Source organism: Zygotorulaspora mrakii, chromosome 3, assembly GCF_013402915.1.
Source record: "Zygotorulaspora mrakii chromosome 3, complete sequence".
NCBI classification, from domain to species: Eukaryota; Fungi; Ascomycota; class Saccharomycetes; order Saccharomycetales; family Saccharomycetaceae; genus Zygotorulaspora; species Zygotorulaspora mrakii.
In genome coordinates this window covers 616,861-635,077 of record NC_050721.1, presented here as the reverse complement: position 1 = coordinate 635,077, position 18,217 = coordinate 616,861, and the positions used below count along the sequence as shown (strand labels likewise).

General features: G+C 41.0%; 11 protein-coding genes and 1 non-coding gene across 12 annotated transcripts; 7 read left to right on the top strand and 5 right to left on the bottom strand.

Annotated features, from left to right (window-relative positions):
• Nucleotides 1-154: 154 nt before the first annotated feature.
• DAD4 (Dad4p) lies at nt 155-388 on the top strand (the record flags this gene model as incomplete). Its single annotated transcript, XM_037287813.1, has 1 exon — nt 155-388. One exon carries the CDS (start codon nt 155-157, stop codon nt 386-388), a length of 234 nt encoding a protein of 77 aa, XP_037143708.1.
• A 96-nt stretch (nt 389-484) lies between these two features.
• NOP10 (snoRNP complex protein NOP10) lies at nt 485-661 on the bottom strand (the record flags this gene model as incomplete). The annotated part of the gene is made up of 1 exon (XM_037287812.1): nt 485-661. One exon carries the CDS (start codon nt 659-661, stop codon nt 485-487), a length of 177 nt encoding a protein of 58 aa, XP_037143707.1.
• Nucleotides 662-885: 224 nt separating this feature from the next.
• On the top strand, nt 886-2,805 carry SWA2 (auxilin-like protein SWA2; the record flags this gene model as incomplete). The annotated part of the gene is made up of 1 exon (XM_037287811.1): nt 886-2,805. The coding sequence occupies one exon, from the start codon at nt 886-888 to the stop codon at nt 2,803-2,805; it is 1,920 nt and encodes a 639-aa protein (XP_037143706.1).
• A 62-nt stretch (nt 2,806-2,867) lies between these two features.
• On the bottom strand, nt 2,868-5,063 carry ERG7 (lanosterol synthase ERG7; the record flags this gene model as incomplete). Its single annotated transcript, XM_037287810.1, has 1 exon — nt 2,868-5,063. One exon carries the CDS (start codon nt 5,061-5,063, stop codon nt 2,868-2,870), a length of 2,196 nt encoding a protein of 731 aa, XP_037143705.1.
• A 157-nt stretch (nt 5,064-5,220) lies between these two features.
• On the top strand, nt 5,221-6,057 carry YFT2 (Yft2p; the record flags this gene model as incomplete). Its single annotated transcript, XM_037287809.1, has 1 exon — nt 5,221-6,057. One exon carries the CDS (start codon nt 5,221-5,223, stop codon nt 6,055-6,057), a length of 837 nt encoding a protein of 278 aa, XP_037143704.1.
• MCM21 (Mcm21p) lies at nt 6,058-7,140 on the bottom strand (the record flags this gene model as incomplete). The annotated part of the gene is made up of 2 exons (XM_037287808.1): nt 6,058-7,025; nt 7,089-7,140. 2 exons carry the CDS (start codon nt 7,138-7,140, stop codon nt 6,058-6,060), a joined length of 1,020 nt encoding a protein of 339 aa, XP_037143703.1.
• A 152-nt stretch (nt 7,141-7,292) lies between these two features.
• Nucleotides 7,293-8,573, bottom strand: HIM1 (Him1p; the record flags this gene model as incomplete). Its single annotated transcript, XM_037287807.1, has 1 exon — nt 7,293-8,573. One exon carries the CDS (start codon nt 8,571-8,573, stop codon nt 7,293-7,295), a length of 1,281 nt encoding a protein of 426 aa, XP_037143702.1.
• Nucleotides 8,574-10,199: 1,626 nt separating this feature from the next.
• On the top strand, nt 10,200-11,876 carry HG535_0C03260 (nucleobase cation symporter-1 family protein; the record flags this gene model as incomplete). Its single annotated transcript, XM_037287806.1, has 1 exon — nt 10,200-11,876. The coding sequence occupies one exon, from the start codon at nt 10,200-10,202 to the stop codon at nt 11,874-11,876; it is 1,677 nt and encodes a 558-aa protein (XP_037143701.1).
• Nucleotides 11,877-12,321: 445 nt separating this feature from the next.
• Nucleotides 12,322-13,794, bottom strand: HG535_0C03250 (MATE family efflux transporter; the record flags this gene model as incomplete). Its single annotated transcript, XM_037287805.1, has 1 exon — nt 12,322-13,794. The coding sequence occupies one exon, from the start codon at nt 13,792-13,794 to the stop codon at nt 12,322-12,324; it is 1,473 nt and encodes a 490-aa protein (XP_037143700.1).
• Nucleotides 13,795-14,322: 528 nt separating this feature from the next.
• HG535_0C03240 (agmatinase) lies at nt 14,323-15,651 on the top strand (the record flags this gene model as incomplete). The annotated part of the gene is made up of 1 exon (XM_037287804.1): nt 14,323-15,651. One exon carries the CDS (start codon nt 14,323-14,325, stop codon nt 15,649-15,651), a length of 1,329 nt encoding a protein of 442 aa, XP_037143699.1.
• A 315-nt stretch (nt 15,652-15,966) lies between these two features.
• On the top strand, nt 15,967-17,786 carry HG535_0C03230 (Zn(II)2Cys6 transcription factor; the record flags this gene model as incomplete). The annotated part of the gene is made up of 2 exons (XM_037287803.1): nt 15,967-16,044; nt 16,113-17,786. 2 exons carry the CDS (start codon nt 15,967-15,969, stop codon nt 17,784-17,786), a joined length of 1,752 nt encoding a protein of 583 aa, XP_037143698.1.
• Nucleotides 17,787-18,013: 227 nt separating this feature from the next.
• HG535_0Ctrna3F lies at nt 18,014-18,109 on the top strand. Its single transcript has 2 exons — nt 18,014-18,051; nt 18,073-18,109. It is a non-coding gene; the product is annotated as a tRNA-Phe (tRNA).
• The last annotated feature ends 108 nt before the right edge of the window (nt 18,110-18,217 follow it).

Sequence of the window (18,217 nt, the reverse complement as noted above, 5' to 3'; positions counted from 1 at the left end):
CAACCTTTTTTTCCAGTATTCAGTCTCTTCGTTTAGTTTCCATGACGAGTTTGCCCACATGATAGCAACGGAACTACGAACATAAGCTCAGCCCAGTGAAAACGGGACAAAAAAGAGAAGATTTGGCGAGTTTGACCTGTTTGAACTGTCTCTAATGGTCTCAACCGCGATGGAAAACCCGTATGAACAAGTTCAAGTCAACATTCTCTCAAGAATAGTTGGAAACATCGAAAAATTAAACCAGAGCGTGACTACGCTCAATCAAGAGCTAGATAGCATCAATACGAAAAACCGCAACTTGGAGATAATGGGCCAAATATGCGAAAACTATCACAATAGTATTCAGTTCAATCTAAATGCAACGGGCAACAGAAAGCCTCCTCTGTGAAAGAACACGAACCAAAGAAGAAAAAAAAAAACGTCTATTAGCGTTTTTACATAATATATACTGTGTTCAGTCTAATGTACAATATAGCACCACCCTCTATTGGGTAGGCAATAAGCCGAATCTCTTCTTCAAAGTTACTCTCTGTCTGGAGTACTTGTCGTCAGGTGAGAATCTTGCTGGGTGAGCAGATTTTGTGATTTCACCTTCAGCGGTGGTCTTCTTCAAAGTATAGATCCTCTTGCCATCTGGCCCCAAAGTGAACATCAGATGCATCGCTATATATTGTTATGATGTGATCCTATTTATCAACTACATTCTATAATATGAGTCTGCTCATCGTCGACATCTCAGAACTTGACCATATTTTTGTCTTGCATTTTAAAAAATTTGATCCGTGAAAGGTGATTGTTTTTAAGACCATAATACCTACAAGACCACCTGATAGAACGGGATAGCAATCGTTTGAGGTTGATTGGAGCTCAATTGGAGCTCTCAATATGTCCGATCCATTTGCTAGTTTACTGGATACGTTCAAGAACGAGCCGAGGAAAGAGTGTGTCAAAGGTGATGCGGATTCCAACACAAGATCGAAAGCCCAGGGTAGACCGACAGTGATGTCTTCTTTGAAGCCCATGGTACCGTCAAAGCTCGGCGGGGAGGATCTATCGTATAGAGGTCTTTCTATTGAAGTCAGTGAGGCAGATGGACGCAATGATTTGGATGATGTGTTTGGATTCACAGGGCCAGGACAACGAAATCCACAGGGCACCGTAAGCGAGCAAGCTCACCAAGTTTCGGGTGTTCAGGACGATCTTGATGCCGCATTTAGCGTGTTTGAGCAGATTCCTGGTCTGCAAGAAGGTGGTGCCCTATCAAATGTGGAGCCAGCAACAGTGCTACAGTCTGAAGTGGTGGATGAGGTCAGGGACATGGAGGTAGCGAGGCTCATGTCACTGGGGTATTCAATCAATCGTGCCCTTGCACTTCACGAAAGAGGTTTGCTGTATGAAGACATGGTGAAAAAAAGCACGCAGAAGAGGGCCGCACAGTCACTCATGCCATCTCCGAATGGATTTGGCGAGCAAAACACATCAAAAAATGCTTCCGGCTCATTTTCCAGCTTGCTTGATAGTGGAAGGAGCTCTGATGGGTTCTTTTCAATGGCTTCTGATTTTTTGAATAAAGGGAAGCAGATTGTTGACCAATTGACGAACTTTCCAGAGGAGCAAGATAGAATGAGCCGATATCGGAACTTGGAGGAGAAGGATTCTACTACAGTGGTTGGTAAGGTATATACGGATACTAAGCAAGAAATTCTGCAGCCTGAGCCGGTGCAACGCGAAACTCATAATGAGGAGGAAGTGTTTGAAGTTTTTCAAAAAAAGACTGAAGTTGCGCAGCCTCCGCTGGAAGCAACTGTGGAGGAAACTCTACTAGATTTTGACTCGCACCAGGAATTCCCACTCGATAAGGATCACACCCCGCTATCCGTTCAGCAGATATCAGATATCGAACTATCGGGTTACAATGAGTTCAAAAGTCATGCATCAGAATTTTTCAAAAACGGTGATTACATCTCTGCACTGCACAGCTACCAAAAATCGCTAAATTCTTTGCCGAATGATCATTCTTTGCGTATAATCGCTTATTCGAATATCACAGCCTCTCAACTTAAACTTGGTGAATACAAAAAGATCATTCATGATTGTGATACAGCACTGGAATTGTTTTCTAAGGATCGCAAAGTGTGGACCAACCCAATACCGAATAGTGATCCAGTTAGGACGTACAAGGAAATGTGGCCCAAACTTCTCACAAGGCGTGCAGAGGCTTTTGAACATATTGAAAACTACCAAGAGGCTTTGGAATCATATCAGTCGTTAATCGACTATAATTTTTTCAGTGATAAGGTGATGGCAGGTAAAAGGAGATGCCAACACTTTCTGAATCCCCAGAAATCGAAACAACAAAACAAAAGAAGTAATATACAGAAGGCAGCAGAAACCCCGATTATCAAAACCAAAAAAGAGCCCCGCTCCTCCAAAACATATGAAAATGTGGAAAGACTAAAAGAAGAGAATAAACAAAACGAAAAGCTAGAATCCGAAAGGGGTCAACTATACGATGTTGTTTTCGAACGCATTGAAGCATGGAAAAGTGGTAAAGGTGATAACATCCGTCATCTATTATCGAATCTGTCAAGCATCCTGACTTGGTCTGACTGGAAGCAAGTAGCGCCATCAGATCTGGTCATGCCAAGAAAAGTGAAAATTGCCTACATGAAAGCGGTCGCTAGGACACATCCTGATAAAATTCCAGCTTCTTTGGGATTGGAGCAGAAAATGATAGCCGAAAACATTTTTAGCGTACTTAGTGTTGCGTGGGAAAAGTTCAAGCTGGAGAATAAGATGAACTAACATTTCTATATAACCATCAGATAGTTGAGATAGAAAAAAATAAATACTAATATGTACCCCAACTAAAGTGCATTGTCACCATAAATTTTGCAGTAAAGCCCCAATGCTTTTATTGGGAACAGGAATCTATAGCTTGGATATTCAATAGCGCAGGAGTGGTTGAACACACCTTCAACACTTTCGTATTCCCACTCGCCCGAGGAAAGCTGTCTGTTTTTCAAAAGTTTGATTCCTGATTCAATCACACTTCTATTAGGATACTTGGCTAAAAGAAGTGCAATCAAAACCCACGAGGTTTGCACAACAAGAGACCTTTGGCTGTTGACATAAGTGTGCAATTCGCTTGATTTCATTGATTCACCCCAACCACCATCATCCATTTGTCTGGTAACAAAGAAATCACAACCTTTTCTGACATACTCAGAGTTGCTATAATTTTCTCCGACAGAATGAAGGGCTTCCATGGCAAACATACCAGCATACGTAAAACAAATACCCCAGCAGCCATACCAACCACCGTCACTCTGCTGCGATTTTTTGATATAATCAGTAGCGATCTTTATACGACGAGAAATCTCCTCTTTACGATAATCGTAGTAGCGATGAAAGTAAGTCAGACCAAGCACGCAAGAGTCCGTGCATTCAACGTATGGAAACTCAACCATGATGTTTCCAAAAACCTCAGCTGGATTCAGTTTCTCCATAGCTAAAGGAGCCTTAATCTTTTCGTAAGTTGCAAAGGACCCATACTCGAACTCTCCTAAATTCTGCAAGTCTAACAAGACGTCTATAGCCTTACATAATCTTTGATCTGTTATTTCGTCGAGAAGGTACTCGAAGGACGGAGAGTTTCTCACCATAATTATTGCCTTCACAGACTCTGCTGTACAGTCCGAAACAGTGTAACCCTGTGTCTTTGTGGAGAATCCCCATGCACCAATACGAGAATCTCTAAAACTTCCAGGAAGACATTCAGTATCAAATTGCGTACGGCAAAGGAACTTATAAGCAGCCTTTATGGTATCGTGGTATTCTGGTCTTTCGGCTAGCCCAGCCACAAAAAAGTACTGAATGGTGAAAGCACAGTCCCACGTTTGGACACCGTTTGTGCCCATTATCGTCATACCCTGTGGACCATGAAACAATGCGTCTTTGAATCTATACTGGAACCCTTTGAAATTTTCAGACTCAGCACCCTCTTCAATTAAGGTGACCAATGCACAAAATGCCTGGTTGACTGGAGCGATACATAGAAAGTTGGTGTTTGCAATCTCTTTTTTGATGAGATCATAGACTCTTGATTTGGCTTTTTCTTTCAACCATCTTGGTCTCAAATATTTTTCATAGAATACAAGTACGTTATTAGTAACATCAAGAAGAGATGAATGCGGATAATACAAGTCAACACCACAAACGTTGTTTCTGTTCTGGCTGAAATCAATGCTCTGAAAAGGTTTTGTGTAAATCTCGTCTCTCAACTCTCTTAGTAGTGGATCGAGTTTACAAGAATATCCAACCAAGGATAAATAACTGATAGGTAAATAAACGCCTCTTGTGTGTACCCACCATCTACCGGGATGAATAGACATCCAGTAAGGAAGCATCCAAGTTTCCGGAGGTGCCGGATTTACACCTTCCCACTTATAGAGGTTTAAAATGCTCAGCCATACCTTTCCCCAATGAGGCGCACCAGTGGCCCCTCCTAATTTCAACAGAGTTTCTCTAGCTCTGGTACAAACAGGATGATCTGTTGGGAGCCCCAGTAGGCGAAGATTCACGTAGTTCAGGACAGTACCAAATACAGTTGATTTGTCCTCTGAATGTAAGCCCCAGCCACCATCAACAGGATGAGCTGTGTTTACAATGTACCGCATTAGCTCTAGTTTTTCATGCCTAGGAATTTCGATTCCTGCAGCATAATTTACAGCCACATAGCCAATTGTTAAGAACATGGGGCCCTTATACTGACAAGGGAATATACCCGATTCAGGATCTTGCAAAAGCTTGAAAAAAGAAGCACCGTTCTCATAGGCATTTTTGGCTGTAAATCCATCGACACCGTTGTATATCTCTGGTTCTGGGGTAGGAAACTCTGGGAGTTTGAGAAGCCATTGCGTAAAAGTTGACTGTGGTTCTTTGGAGGCTTCTTCGGGCAACAGATATTCCCAACTCTCACGACCAAGTTCATCAGTCCGCAGTCTCCATAAATACGGGTCGGTTCTTTCCAATCCAAGTTCGTCGGAATAATATCTAGCCATCGTCAGATACCCTTTGGATAATTATTGGTACTCAATGGCATGAATTTCTCGAGCTAAATCAAGTTTTAGTGATTTGATGCTGCCAATCTTTAACGAGCGAACACCGAAATATATCGCGATGATAAAAACATTGCAGTTGCACTGTAACCTTTAACGAATGAATAACAAACGACATAATGAGCTCAGCACAAGATTAGAGATCCACTCAAGAATTGTAATGGCTTTGAAAGTCCCAAAGATAACCTGTAGGTGGATAAATTTCATATATCCAAGTGAATTATTTGTAGGAAGCACCATAGCATGGCTTCTTGGTGAAGAGACGCTTTCTAAGCAGAGAAATGAGTGGTATTTACTTCAATCCGGGAACATGATCAATCAGATCTTTGCATACAAAGGTAACTTGATTTGGACATTTCTGTTTATTGGATTGGCCGTCGCACGAACATATCTTGAAAGTCGTATCTCCGCAGATTTACCTCGAGATGCAAGAATGATAGGCCGTAATCCTGTTAAAGGTTGCATTAAACAATATGTGAGCAAGATCATTCTAAAAAACGTCCTGCTGCTACTTATTTTTTTCATTATAGATAGGACTTTCATTCTTACTGGAGGTTCGTGCTCTAGCGGCAGTAAGATAAGATCAGCAGAAAGATGCAAAGCGAATGGTGGTAAATGGGAAGGAGGATTCGATATAAGTGGTCATTTCTGCTTCTTGGTTAACATAAGCATGATTCTGTGGCTTGAACTGCAACAACTTCGACATTACATTGTGGAACAAGAACTTCAATTCGCGCTCAACACATGGTGCCAGGCAATTGTCGGTTGCACAGTAAGTGTACTTATCATGTGGATTGTAATACTAATGGTAACCTCGATATACTACCATACTGTCCTGGAAAAAATTATTGGCTGCGCCATGGGTTATATTTGTCCTATTGTCATGTTTGTGATCATACCAAAAAATTTAAGATTGAATAAATTGCTGTACCAATAACTAGTTTTTCAGATGCCTTATCGTATGTTTCAGCTCTCTTAGAGGTCCTAGAAACAGTTGCTCGATGTTTCCTAATTCTGAGTCCCCATGGTCTTTGGCAAAGCAAGAAACGACATGTTGATCGTTCAGAAGCAGTTGTATTTGGAGTCCATTTAACACAAAGCTTACTTGTGCAGACTCTAAATCCACTTGTAAATCTGTAACGAGGCCCTCCTGTTCCAGTTCAATCAATTGTTGTCTTCTTTCACTACCCTTTGCCAAATTTATATAAACCTCCTTTGCGAAAAGGTACACATCTTCATAAGTTGTTATCGGCACAGTGGTAGAATTCTGGAAACTATTCTGTACATCTATATAGACGGGAATAGTATGTTTGAATAGCTCCCAAGCAAGGGTTTTTGAATTTTTCTTCAGTAATATATAATAGGGTTTCTCGAACTTTGAGTCTCTTTCATTGAATATTTCTAATCGTATGCCTAACATGTCTCTGGTCACTATCATTTCATTCGTAGCTTCGTTTTTTCGTAGATCACTCGGATCAACCACAGGAAAATAAGTAATGCCAAACAGTCTGTAGGCATTTTCTAGACGTATTTTTTCGATTAAACCGCTATTTATTGGATTGGTCGGCCAGGATTTGTGCTTCGGGACCGAACTCATAATATTCTTGCCAAGCAAGTTAGAAATGCTGTCATCGAATACCTTATGCTCAACGATTCGTTGAACATCGTTCGGCTCTTTAAATATTTCTTGTCGTGCTATCTCAGGACCTTTGAGTAACAAACTATCAACTTCATAATCATCGGGATTTGTTTCAGGCACCTGGTTCGATAATGTGTCGAATAAATGTGGGAAGCTGTCGAAAAGAGATTGAAAATCTTTAACCAAAGGATGCTTTGTAAGCAATGATCTGTTATTTAGTTTTACTTTTGTCTTCAAAGAATCTCTTTTATCAGTTAAAAAGTCGACTACGCATCTCAAGTCGTTAGTAGCTGCCTGGGAGAGAAGTCAGGGAGGTCACAGCATCATACTCTCTTTTGTAAGAGCCTCGATATCTTGTTCCAAATCACCAATTTCCGCCATTGAAAACAGTGTATGGCATCCGTCACATTAAAACGATATCTTCCTAGTTGAGTATCAAAAATACTAATTTCGGTTTACTTAAATAAGAGTATTTGTTAACAAACCAGAAATTAAGTGAAAACAGAAATAACGCGATATATGGACTATACAGTTTACACAATGTAATCGAGCTGCTCGCTAGTGATGATCTCGCACGATTTGGCTAAATGGTCCGTGACAGGCTCAATGGCCCTCATCGAAACAACTAGAGCTGTTTTAGAAGCGGGGATACAGTAACCCAGTAGCCAAGAACCTGGTTTGCGATACATTGCTCTTGCGATAAGCTCAGAAGCTTTTGTTTTGAGTCCAATACGATTGATATCTGCTAACAATGACTTCTTATAATCCCAACAGAATTTTTTGCATAAGAGCAATTGCATGGGGAAATATGACGATTTTCGAAGGACCAAGGTTTTCTCATTTGTTTTAGGCTTAGGGTGCGTTCCGATAAGTGGACCAGGCCTTACGATTGTCAAATGAGCCAACTCTGGAACGATTTTTTCCTGTAAATCAGATTCTAATTTTGATTTTGTTTTGAAATAAGGGAAAATGTGCCTAATCACTGAATTGTTGAAGGAAGTCACAATCACCAACCGCTTACCATTGGACACGGCAAAGTTTTTAACCAGTTGAAACGTCAAATGATAATCAACGTAAGATCTGGACAATTCGCTCTTCCTTGCTCGGTTGGCGTTTGAACCAAGGGTACAGACCATAGTAGATATTTGCTCTAGGCTAGGTAGCGGACCCTGAAAAAAGCTCTTCTTGGCATTGTCAGGCGTCAGTTTATGATTTCCATTGAAGATTAAGGGCATTAAGTCACCCCATTCCGAAGACTCTGGATGTACGATTTCGACATGATAAAACTGGAAAACTATGGATACGATCTTTCCTCCACCGGAATGAAACTCCAGTTGATGTTTCCTCTTGGATAACCGATAAATAAATGAGGTTCCATAGGTGTGAATGTTTGAACTGACTGTGATGACTCCATTCTCCTGCAGGGCATCATTTGTCAAGGAGATATTTGTAGATTGTGACTGCGGCGGCGAAGACGATGTACTGTTTCTCAGGAAATATGTCTCCTTACCTAGTGTAATCTGTTTCTTTTGAATCCTAGAATTGTTCGCAATATGTTCATTTTTATGGGGTGTCTCGGTAGTATTGAATCGCCTATTCATACAGTATACAATTTTATCGAAATTGAAGTTGCGTGTATTTTGAGCCGACCCGTCTACCCTTCTTTGCAGATCTTGTGTATTGTACAGGTACAGATCAACATTGAGAAGGTTCTCGAGTGCCATAGATCCAATCAATCCAGTGGATCCAAAAAACAAAAAACTATCATTAAAACGCGCTTCTTTTACTGAAGCCAAATTACTATTTGTTATCATTGGTAACTGCAGCTACAATATGCTTTCTTGTCTGTATAATTCCTCCCAAACATCATAGTTGGGAATCATGTGCACGATTTCGCAGCTCTTTTTACCCTTTGGAATATCTTAAAACCACAGATTTTTTTGTGACGCGAATATTTATGATCAGCATATACTTGACGCCCATATAGAAGAAAATACGAATGAGACGCATCTCTCCACATGAAACTCATTGGTAATTGTAAGTAGTCTCGGAATCTACCATGCTCGTCTAATATTGCTACGCAGCCGTTTTTTAACTTTTAGCGTCTTCTAAATGTCAATCTACTTTTTATACATGAAATGTGAATTATATAACCCAAACGTAAAATGAAATATCACAAAAGATACCGATGCCTGACCTTGAAGTCCATTAGTTTGAAGAGTGTACTGAGAAATGGTCTCATGAATATAGGCTGATCCGCGAGTGCTTCTCCAGTTTAGACTTTTCCAATTGAGTCAGATTTCAAGCAAGTCCTTTTATGTTATACTCCTCTCTGGTAATGCATGTGTCTACAAACCGTCCACCAATTGTACAACCATATCCCGGCGTTGTTATAAGAGACAACACATTTTACTGCCAAGGGTCCATGTAAGCAAGTCGTCCATCCATCCTGAGTGCTCACTGTTTTATGGTTTCACGTGAGAACTATATTAGAATGTGGAGTTTCGTGGTAAAATAAGGTATATCGCTGTAGTGACCTCAGAGGTTACTACATCAGCATCTAGCATTTTGCAGGCAATTTGCTAAATAAAAGGCAGACAACTACATAAAACCTTTAAAAAAGTGCTGATCAAGGCTGATCATGTCGCTCAAACGTTATCTGGGAAGCTTGGTAACATTGAACACTTGAACATGTTATCGTGACCCCGCGAACGCTATATGCTCCGAAAGTCTACTGTCGTCACTCAGTGAGATACAAACTACAGTCTACATTGGACGTGGTCAAGTTGTCCAAGGATCGTCAGAATTAGCTGCTGAAACTCTTTGCCAAATCAGCCAGTGACAGCGTCGGATACCTAAGGAGAGTGGGAGGTCACGGAGTAGCGCTCGAATAAACAGTGCTGTTGGCACCATGCAGTTTCCTACCCCCCCTGGTGAAAGACAGATAATCCTCCTCAAAAATTGCGACAATCACCCAGGCGGATGGCATTGGAATTGTAATTTGAACTATTGTGTACATTTACGGGAACATAGATGGCAGAGTCATTACAATGCTTTTCGCCAAGATTGTGATAAACCTTACTGATAAGTCGCATTGCATGTGGATGCGTTCAATCCCCGCGCAAATGTACGGTAAGCGCTAGAGCTGCTTCACTTACAGACGCGCAAAAAATCGAGCAAGAGCGGAATATTGATATTGAATTATCAAGAAGTTATTGAGAACCGATCAAGAACCGATCAAGATACTCTTCTGGGCTCCAGGATCAATGAGAGTTGAATCATCCAACGCTGTACTGATTATGCAGAGTGAATGATAGCATAAAAATGGATACCGATTAGTATAAAGTACACTATAGGGCGACGAATTTTTCGGCCTTGTGAGTGTATCTACCTCGAACCTGCTTTAGTCTCGTTACGGCAGCCTTCAATAATCTCAAAGGATGTTGAAGATTGACGGTGAGAAAATTAGAAAGTTGGACCAATTTTTTCAAGTACCTCATGATGCTGGAGAAGATCTCACTGTGCTTAAGAATCCGGATCTTGAGCCGATGCCTGCGGAGAGAAGAATATGGGGCATCTGGTCTTTCTTTGGTTATTGGGGTGTTCCCAACATTACAATCTGGACATGGAGTACAGGGTCCGCTATGCTTTCTCTAGGACTAAATATTCAACATACGATGGGGGCTTTGACCTTAGGTAATGTGATGATATGTCTCTATACATGCCTTAATTCGGGACCTGGAACTAGATACAAAATTGGATATACAGTTTGCCAACGTATGATTTTCGGCATTTACGGTTCCGGAATAGGTATATTGATCAGAATTTTCCTCTCTATCGTTTTCTATGGCTCCCAAAGCTGGCTTGGTGGTCTAGGATTTGTCGTTATGTTTTCTTCATGGAGCAAAAGCTATATGAATATGGAAGATACCTTCCCCTCGAGTCTGGCTATGACCACTAGAGATTTTATTGGCTTTCTCGTGTTCCAAGCAGTGCAATACGGATTTTTTTTTCTAAAGCCAGAAAAGATGAATAAACCGGTCAACTTTTCTTGTTTGATTACCATAATTGCCATGGGCGGTGTTTTTATCACGACTCTAGCTAAGAATCATGGAGCCGGACCAATTTATTCACAGCCAGTGACTTTAAGTAAGGGGTACACTGGCTGGATGTGGCTTTACTCAATGACTATCTGGTATGGTGCTCTCTCCCCGGATTGTACCAATCAGTCCGACTTTTCAAGATTTGCAAGTTCTAAAAAGAAGATGTACATTGGAATTATCTCTTCTGTTATGTTAACAGGTACAGTTGTTCCTCTGATGGGATTACTTTGTGCTTCTGCTACCCAACAACTCTATGGCACTGAACTTTGGCTTCCAACAGATATCTGTCTACAATGGATGGCTGATAATTATTCACCAGGTGCTAGAGCTGCTTCCTTCTTTTGTGGACTTGCTTTTATGTCTTCTCAGATGACATTTAATGTGATCGCCAACGGCTTTGCTGGAGGTATGGATCTGGCTGGAGTGGCACCGCGTTACATTAACATAAGAAGAGGCGCTGTCATTACAGCGCTAATATCGTGGGCAACTCAGCCATGGAATTTCTACAACTCGTCCTCAGTATTCATTACTGTCATGAGTTCTTTTGGTGTAATAGTCACTCCGATAATTGCAATCATAGTTGCTGATTTTCATATTGTCCGCAGAGGTAAATTGCCATTGTCACATCTTTATAGTACAAGTCCTGATGGAACATTTTACTTCACAAAGGGGTTCAATTTCAGGGCAATATTCACTTGGACATGTGGTGTGGTTCCCGGACTTCCTGGACTCGCAGATGCAGTAAGTCCAATAAGTGGATTTCCAGAGGGAATGAGAAACTTCTTTTATGGAAATATTATATTCGCGTTCTTCTGTCCGCTGATATTGTACGTGATAATCTGCAAGATTTTCCCATTGAAAAATCTCGGAATGGTTGATGAAGAAGGTGTATATGAAGATTTCACCACAGATGACCTTGAAAATAATGGAAAATATTCCTATAAGCTCACCACTCTTGAGGGAATCGAGGGTGATACCAACGAAGTAGGGAAGGAAATAAATTTCAAAGCTTGATAAAATTGAGATTAAGTAATATATATATATATCTAGTGCCTTCAAATGCCCGAGCGGCTTTATTGTTTTTTACTCTACCTGCATTTAATCTTAATCGAATTATGTGTAAGCATTTACAAATCTACTTAGCCGTCATATTTCACATGGTGTGTATTGAAATGTAGTGAGTACTTCGTATGCAGTAAAAGCAATACTCTACAGGCCCAAATGATATTTGAAACACGACTTTGTATATTTCACTGTTCTCACTACGAAATTTGGATGCTATGTGTTGATTAATAAAAGCTGTTTGCTAAACTACACTATATCTTAGTCAAGAATGTTATTTGAAAACAAATCGCAAAGTTTGGCTTGCAACCCTTTTCAATTGATAATCTAAAACTTGTCATATATCTCGAGAAAACGTTTTCTCCATCATGACAAAATTTAAGTTCTGTCGTACCGTTTATATCTGGGAAGTCATAGAATTTCTCTTTCTGGCCTCCAATAGAATTTGAGACCAGTCGGATTTCAGCAATACGAAGTAACCCTCGCTCATAGCAAGTACGAACACCCCAACCCCAATGCCAATCCATAGACCTTTCAACCCCAGACCGGCATCGAAAGCTAAGTATAATGCCAGCGGTACAGCAATGACATAATATATGAAAATATTCAACGCACTGCCGATATGCTGATGACCTTGCCCACGCAAGCACCCAGCAAGCAAAACGTTCGGGCAATCAAATATCTGATTAATTCCCAAAATACCAACAGCAACGGTAGCGTATTTCGCAACTTCCTCATCATCGGTGAAAATATGGACTATTTCTGTTTTAAAGATGAAGACGATAGAAAAACTGAGGAAGCCAACAGCAAGTGCCAATAACAGGGTCAAGCGATTAGCTATTTTTGCCATGGCAATAGATCCAGCACCCACATAATAGGCAATTCTCGTCGACGCAGCCACAGATATTCCGAATGGGATTTGAAACAGGAGTGTGGCAAGCGAAGATGCTATCGATTGTGCAGCAAGAGACGAAGTACCTAATCTTGAAACAGATAGAGTCAAAATTTCAAAAGCAATAAACTCAGAGAGCATCATAGCTGTTCCATTAAGCGCCAGGGCCAGCATGGTATTCCACCCTCTGAATGCCTCTCTAATGTTCAATCCATACCAGCACTGTTTGCCATCAATAAATTTGATATAGCAAAGTAACATGATGCTCATCAGCCAGTAGGAGATGGAAGTCGCCAATGGCGCTCCAAGAAGCCCTATACTAAGTTTTTCATTCCACACTAGCAGATAATTCAATAATATGTTTGTTGGTGCAGCAATGAACAAACAATATTGACCACCAACAAAGTTGCCCTGCGCCTGCAGAAACCTCTTCCCCGTTTCAAATACGATATATCCAGGAACACCAAATGACATTCCTCGTAAAAATTTCTCTGCTAATAATGCTAGCTGCCGATCCTGCACTATCAAGAGAAAAAGATGTGAGGAGAAACACCATATCAATACCAAAGGAATCGAGGCAACAATTATCATGCAGGTGCATCTCTGGAAATAAATTCCGACAAGATCATAGCGCTTTGCTCCATATGCTTGAGAACAGAGAGTATCTAGACAAGTTGCCATTCCATTAAACACAGAAACGCTGACATTGAATGTCATGATGGCCAATGAGACAGAGGCCAGCTCATTTTTACCAATACGTCCCACTGAGAAAATCGATACTATCGTCAGTGAGAACTGGAGGAAAAATGTAGTTACGAGTGGTAGCGAAGCCTTCAATATGGTCCAAACCTCGTCCTTTGTATCCAATTTTTCCACGATATCACCAGCAGGCTCCTGCTCATTGTAAGTTCCGTGTGTAATAAGTGCAGATGTAGATCTCTTACTTATTACGTTTTGAAGTAAAGGAGTTGTTTCCATGATTCTATAATGTCGCGAGAATGATCAACTGAGTAGTAAATTCAAACGAATATACCCTGTCGGCCCACAGACTGCAATTATATCATAAAAGAGCAGGTCGTGAAATGAAGCGAAAACTTCAAATAAAAAAAACAATCGTCCACCCTTTCCACTGTTGGAAGAACCGCCAACAATTTTGCGAAATATTCCGCTCCAAAGTAAGAAGGACCCCCAGATACCGATCATACCCAAGCGTATCAAACATTCATCTGAGAAAGCGACGAAATTTCTAATCGCTCTCTCTTTCTCTATTGATTGTTACTTTGACATGCGCGGGCGCGCATCTGACAGATACTCGGAATTTTTTCCGAACATCGAAATTCCGCTTTAGTGCCAAAAAACTAGATGGGAAAGTTGATATGGAGATGATATTATTAAATGAATAGAGAGTAGAGTGTTCATTGAATAAATTTGGATGGATATAAAAGCCCACCCAATGAATTGTGTCTATGTCAACTGTTCTGTCATGGAAACACACCAGCGAACAATATGAAGTTTTCAGAAAATTGCCTTCTGTTGGTTTCAGCGGCTTCCGCATGTGCTTTCTCAATCTCAGAACAAATTTCTCTCAGCTGTAATTGTAAAGATTCCGAAGCGGCGACTGCTAAACCGACAGTTAACAAGTCATTTTTAGATTCTTATTTTGGTAATTTTCTGGACGGCGTCGCTGAAGATTTTATGTCCATGACTAAGGACAAACATGAGCCTCTTCCGCTAGCAGATCACTACCGCGCCTTAGCTGTTCATGATGAGTATGAATATCCAGACCCCAATGATCTAAGAGACATCAATGGCTCGGCAGTCCTTTATCGTGGTGGAGAATTTGGATATATTGATACTTTTGCTCATCTTCCATTGGTCAGCTGTTTTGATCCTGATCTGTACGAAGAGGAGCCTTTCGATATTGCTATCATCGGTGCCCCATTTGACTCGGGAGTCTCGTACAGACCGGGCGCTCGATTTGGGCCATCGGGGATTAGACTTGGATCGAGAAGATTGGCACCAGCTTATTCGGTGTATAACGAAAAACTAAACCCTTATAAAAATTGGGCAAGAATTGTTGATTGTGGATCCCCTCCTGTAACACCTCTTGATAACAGAATCGCCATTGATCAAATTTACAGAGCCAATAGAGCCGCAGGAAAGCATGCTGTTACGGAAGAGAATAAGTCCAAACACCCCAAGATCTTCACGCTCGGTGGCGATCATACTATTACTTTACCAGCTATCAAAGCTGCATACGAGAATTGGGGGAAGGTTTCCGTCATCCATTTCGACTCTCATTTGGATACATGGAATCCATACTACTTCGGCGGAAACGTCACAGATTACCAGTCTTTGAATCATGGGACATACTTGCATTGGGCACATGAAAAGGGACTTTTGACGGATACTTCCATTCATGCTGCGATTAGAGGTCCCTACCCTGGAAAAAGAGATGTGGAGCACGATATCAGCTGTGGATTTGACAGAATATTGGCGAGAGACATCGACAGAATCGGCACTGATGGAATAATTAGGAAAATCAAAGAAAGGGTTGGAAATGGTCCTGTTTATATTACTGTGGACGTCGACTCAATGGATCCCTCCGTAGCTCCTGCCAGTGGGACTGTCGAACCAGGTGGATGGACATCTCGGGAATTGCTCACCATTCTTGACGGATTAGAGGGCCTCAACGTTATAGGAGGAGACGTTGTCGAAGTTTCCCCACCCTTCGATACTGCTGCAGAAATCACTTCCATTGTTGCCGCCCAAGTTGCCGACTCCATTATCTCACTGATGGTTTTACAAGGCGAGTCCTCAATTGGTGAAAACTGATTCAACAGCAATTCTATATGTAGCCATACTTCGATGTAGACCTCAGCTTTTTAAAAATCTGGTTTGTTCACAATTCAGTTTCCTATGGAAATACTTTAAGAATAACTTCTTGTGCTCTTTATTATATATCATATCTCAGTGCGTAAAGACTAAAACCTGCATTACATGCTGTAATCATACCGGGTAATATTTTACCGATTAAGGTCAGACAGTATCAACAAATGTGACGATCGCCGTAAATCGAAACTGATAAAAGAAAAGCTAGCTCTATTCCGTAGCTGAATCTCAAGAATTCAAAAGCTGCTATGTTTACCGATGGCTAGAGTAATTAGGAAACGAACCAAAAAATATAGCCACAACGGCTGCAAGGAGTGCAAACGAAGAAAAATTAAAGTATGTGACGTACGACTACTTCATTATTAGATAGCGAAGGTTGCAACTAACACCTTATATTGTAATAGTGCGATGAAGAACAGCCGGTTTGCTGGCAATGCGATAGACTAAACAAGCGATGTCAATATAATACCAAGACAAACAACAGACATAGTATGGGAAATGAAGTTTTCAAGGATCTTGAAAGACATCAAGATGATATGGCTAATGCCAGGAGCAATCTACTAAGCCCCCTGCTGTATTTCTCGGAAAACAACTCTGTATTGAACCAGTCTCTTGACGAAGAAGTTCAGGACTCTCTGCCTGTGCCTGGGAGCTCTATTTTGGCGAATGATCTGAGCGATTTGATAAGTCTGAATTTAGATGAATTAGCAACTGTTGCAGAATCTACAACACCTCATTACTCAACTCCCGACGGGATAATGCTGAGTTCTCCCCCATTTGACAGTGAGAGAATATTTCAGACCAATGTACCAATGAGCTACATCAGCTTAAGTGGCCTGAACCATTTTTACATGAAAGAGTTCTACAACGATTTTTCAAAGATTATTTTGCCCTTGCAGGCAAAAGAAAACGGGGTAACGTGCAACCCGGTGAGAGATATATTAATGATTCACGCACGGGATTCATACTATCTTCTTTATGCGCTGCTGGCTTGTGGTGCTCGCACATCGCATCGTAAGACTTCTCTTCCTGAAGATTTGAGTAGTTATAAAGCATATCTAAGACATTGCTTAACATCGTTAACTACTGCGATGGATCAGCAATTCAACTCTAAATTGGATTCCATTCTCCTGACGATCCTAGTCTTAACATGTGATAATGCATCTAATAAAAGTCAAGCATGGAGAGCTCATCTGCATGGTGCTAAAGACTTACTTTTCAAAAAATCTTACACCAACCAGAAGCCACAATCTATGACATTTTTGTTGTGCAGGGCATGGTATTCTTCTATTGAGATTTTGGCGGGCCTAGTATCGGCAAACGGCGGCACGTTGCAATCCAATGAAGAGCTCGATCTTCTAACTCTACCAAACGATCAGAAGGAAGCAGCAACTCTTCGTGAGTTGAAAATTGTGAGCCCCGAAGGAGTCAGCCTGTTCCACGGATACTCTATGGAGCTGGTCGTTGCACTGAAAGATCTGATAAAGCTGCTTCGAAACGAGAATAAGTCCCGAGTGCACTATAGTAAAATTATTGACCTGCTCGCCAGATTAAATAAACAGCTGAGTTTTCAGGTTATTAGTGGAGCCGGAATTATACCAGAGACCCACCAGTACCATCCTAAAAATGTGAGGCAAGATAATTTAAATCACGCCAACATTGAGATAATATCCATCGATGGAAACAAAATTGCGGTCTCATGGCTAGATATAGTCCATCGGTCATACACACTAGCTTCTTTGATAACTATATCCACCAAACTTCTGAACATGAAAAAGGAGTGTGAAATGGTCCAGGGGATGGTTAGAGATTTGCTGGACACGGCTTTCTTCCTTGATGCAACTAACGATTCCTCAAAATCTTATTGCTCTTTTCTGCTGCAATGGCCGATATTGGTTGCTGGTTTGAACAGCATTGAGGAGCCAGATAAAATCAAAGTGGAGACCTTCTTTAGACTTCTAGCTGAACTGGGTTCAGGCTCTGCGGGGTTTGTTCTTGTTAGAATGCGAAAAGTTTGGCTGAAGGGCTTAAAATTCGAACAAGAGACTCCAGATCAGGTCGATATAGTACCTTATTGATGCTCTAAAGACATTCAATTCCCACACACATATATACACGTTCGAGCGATTTTTCGTACTGCACAAGAATTTTCCACCCTCTGCTTCTTTCCAAAACTTCTATCACCATCCTCACATACTTATGTAAGAAGATATGGCCAATCTCAGCAGGCTTGTATACTGTGAATTTTTTATTGTAATGGAGGGATGATCCCTATAGGAGACTTCCTAAATAATCAAATTAATATGCGGATTTAGCTCAGTTGGGAGAGCGCCAGACTGAAGAATTTGAACTTCGGTCAAAAGTTATCTGGAGGTCCTGTGTTCGATCCACAGAATTCGCATTTACTTTTTCTTCTTTTTTTAAGATCTCATAGGATTAAAAGTTTCCACTCATGACAGATTGAAGTGGTAAGGGAGTGTCGCAACTTTGGTTGCCGATTACTGACTTT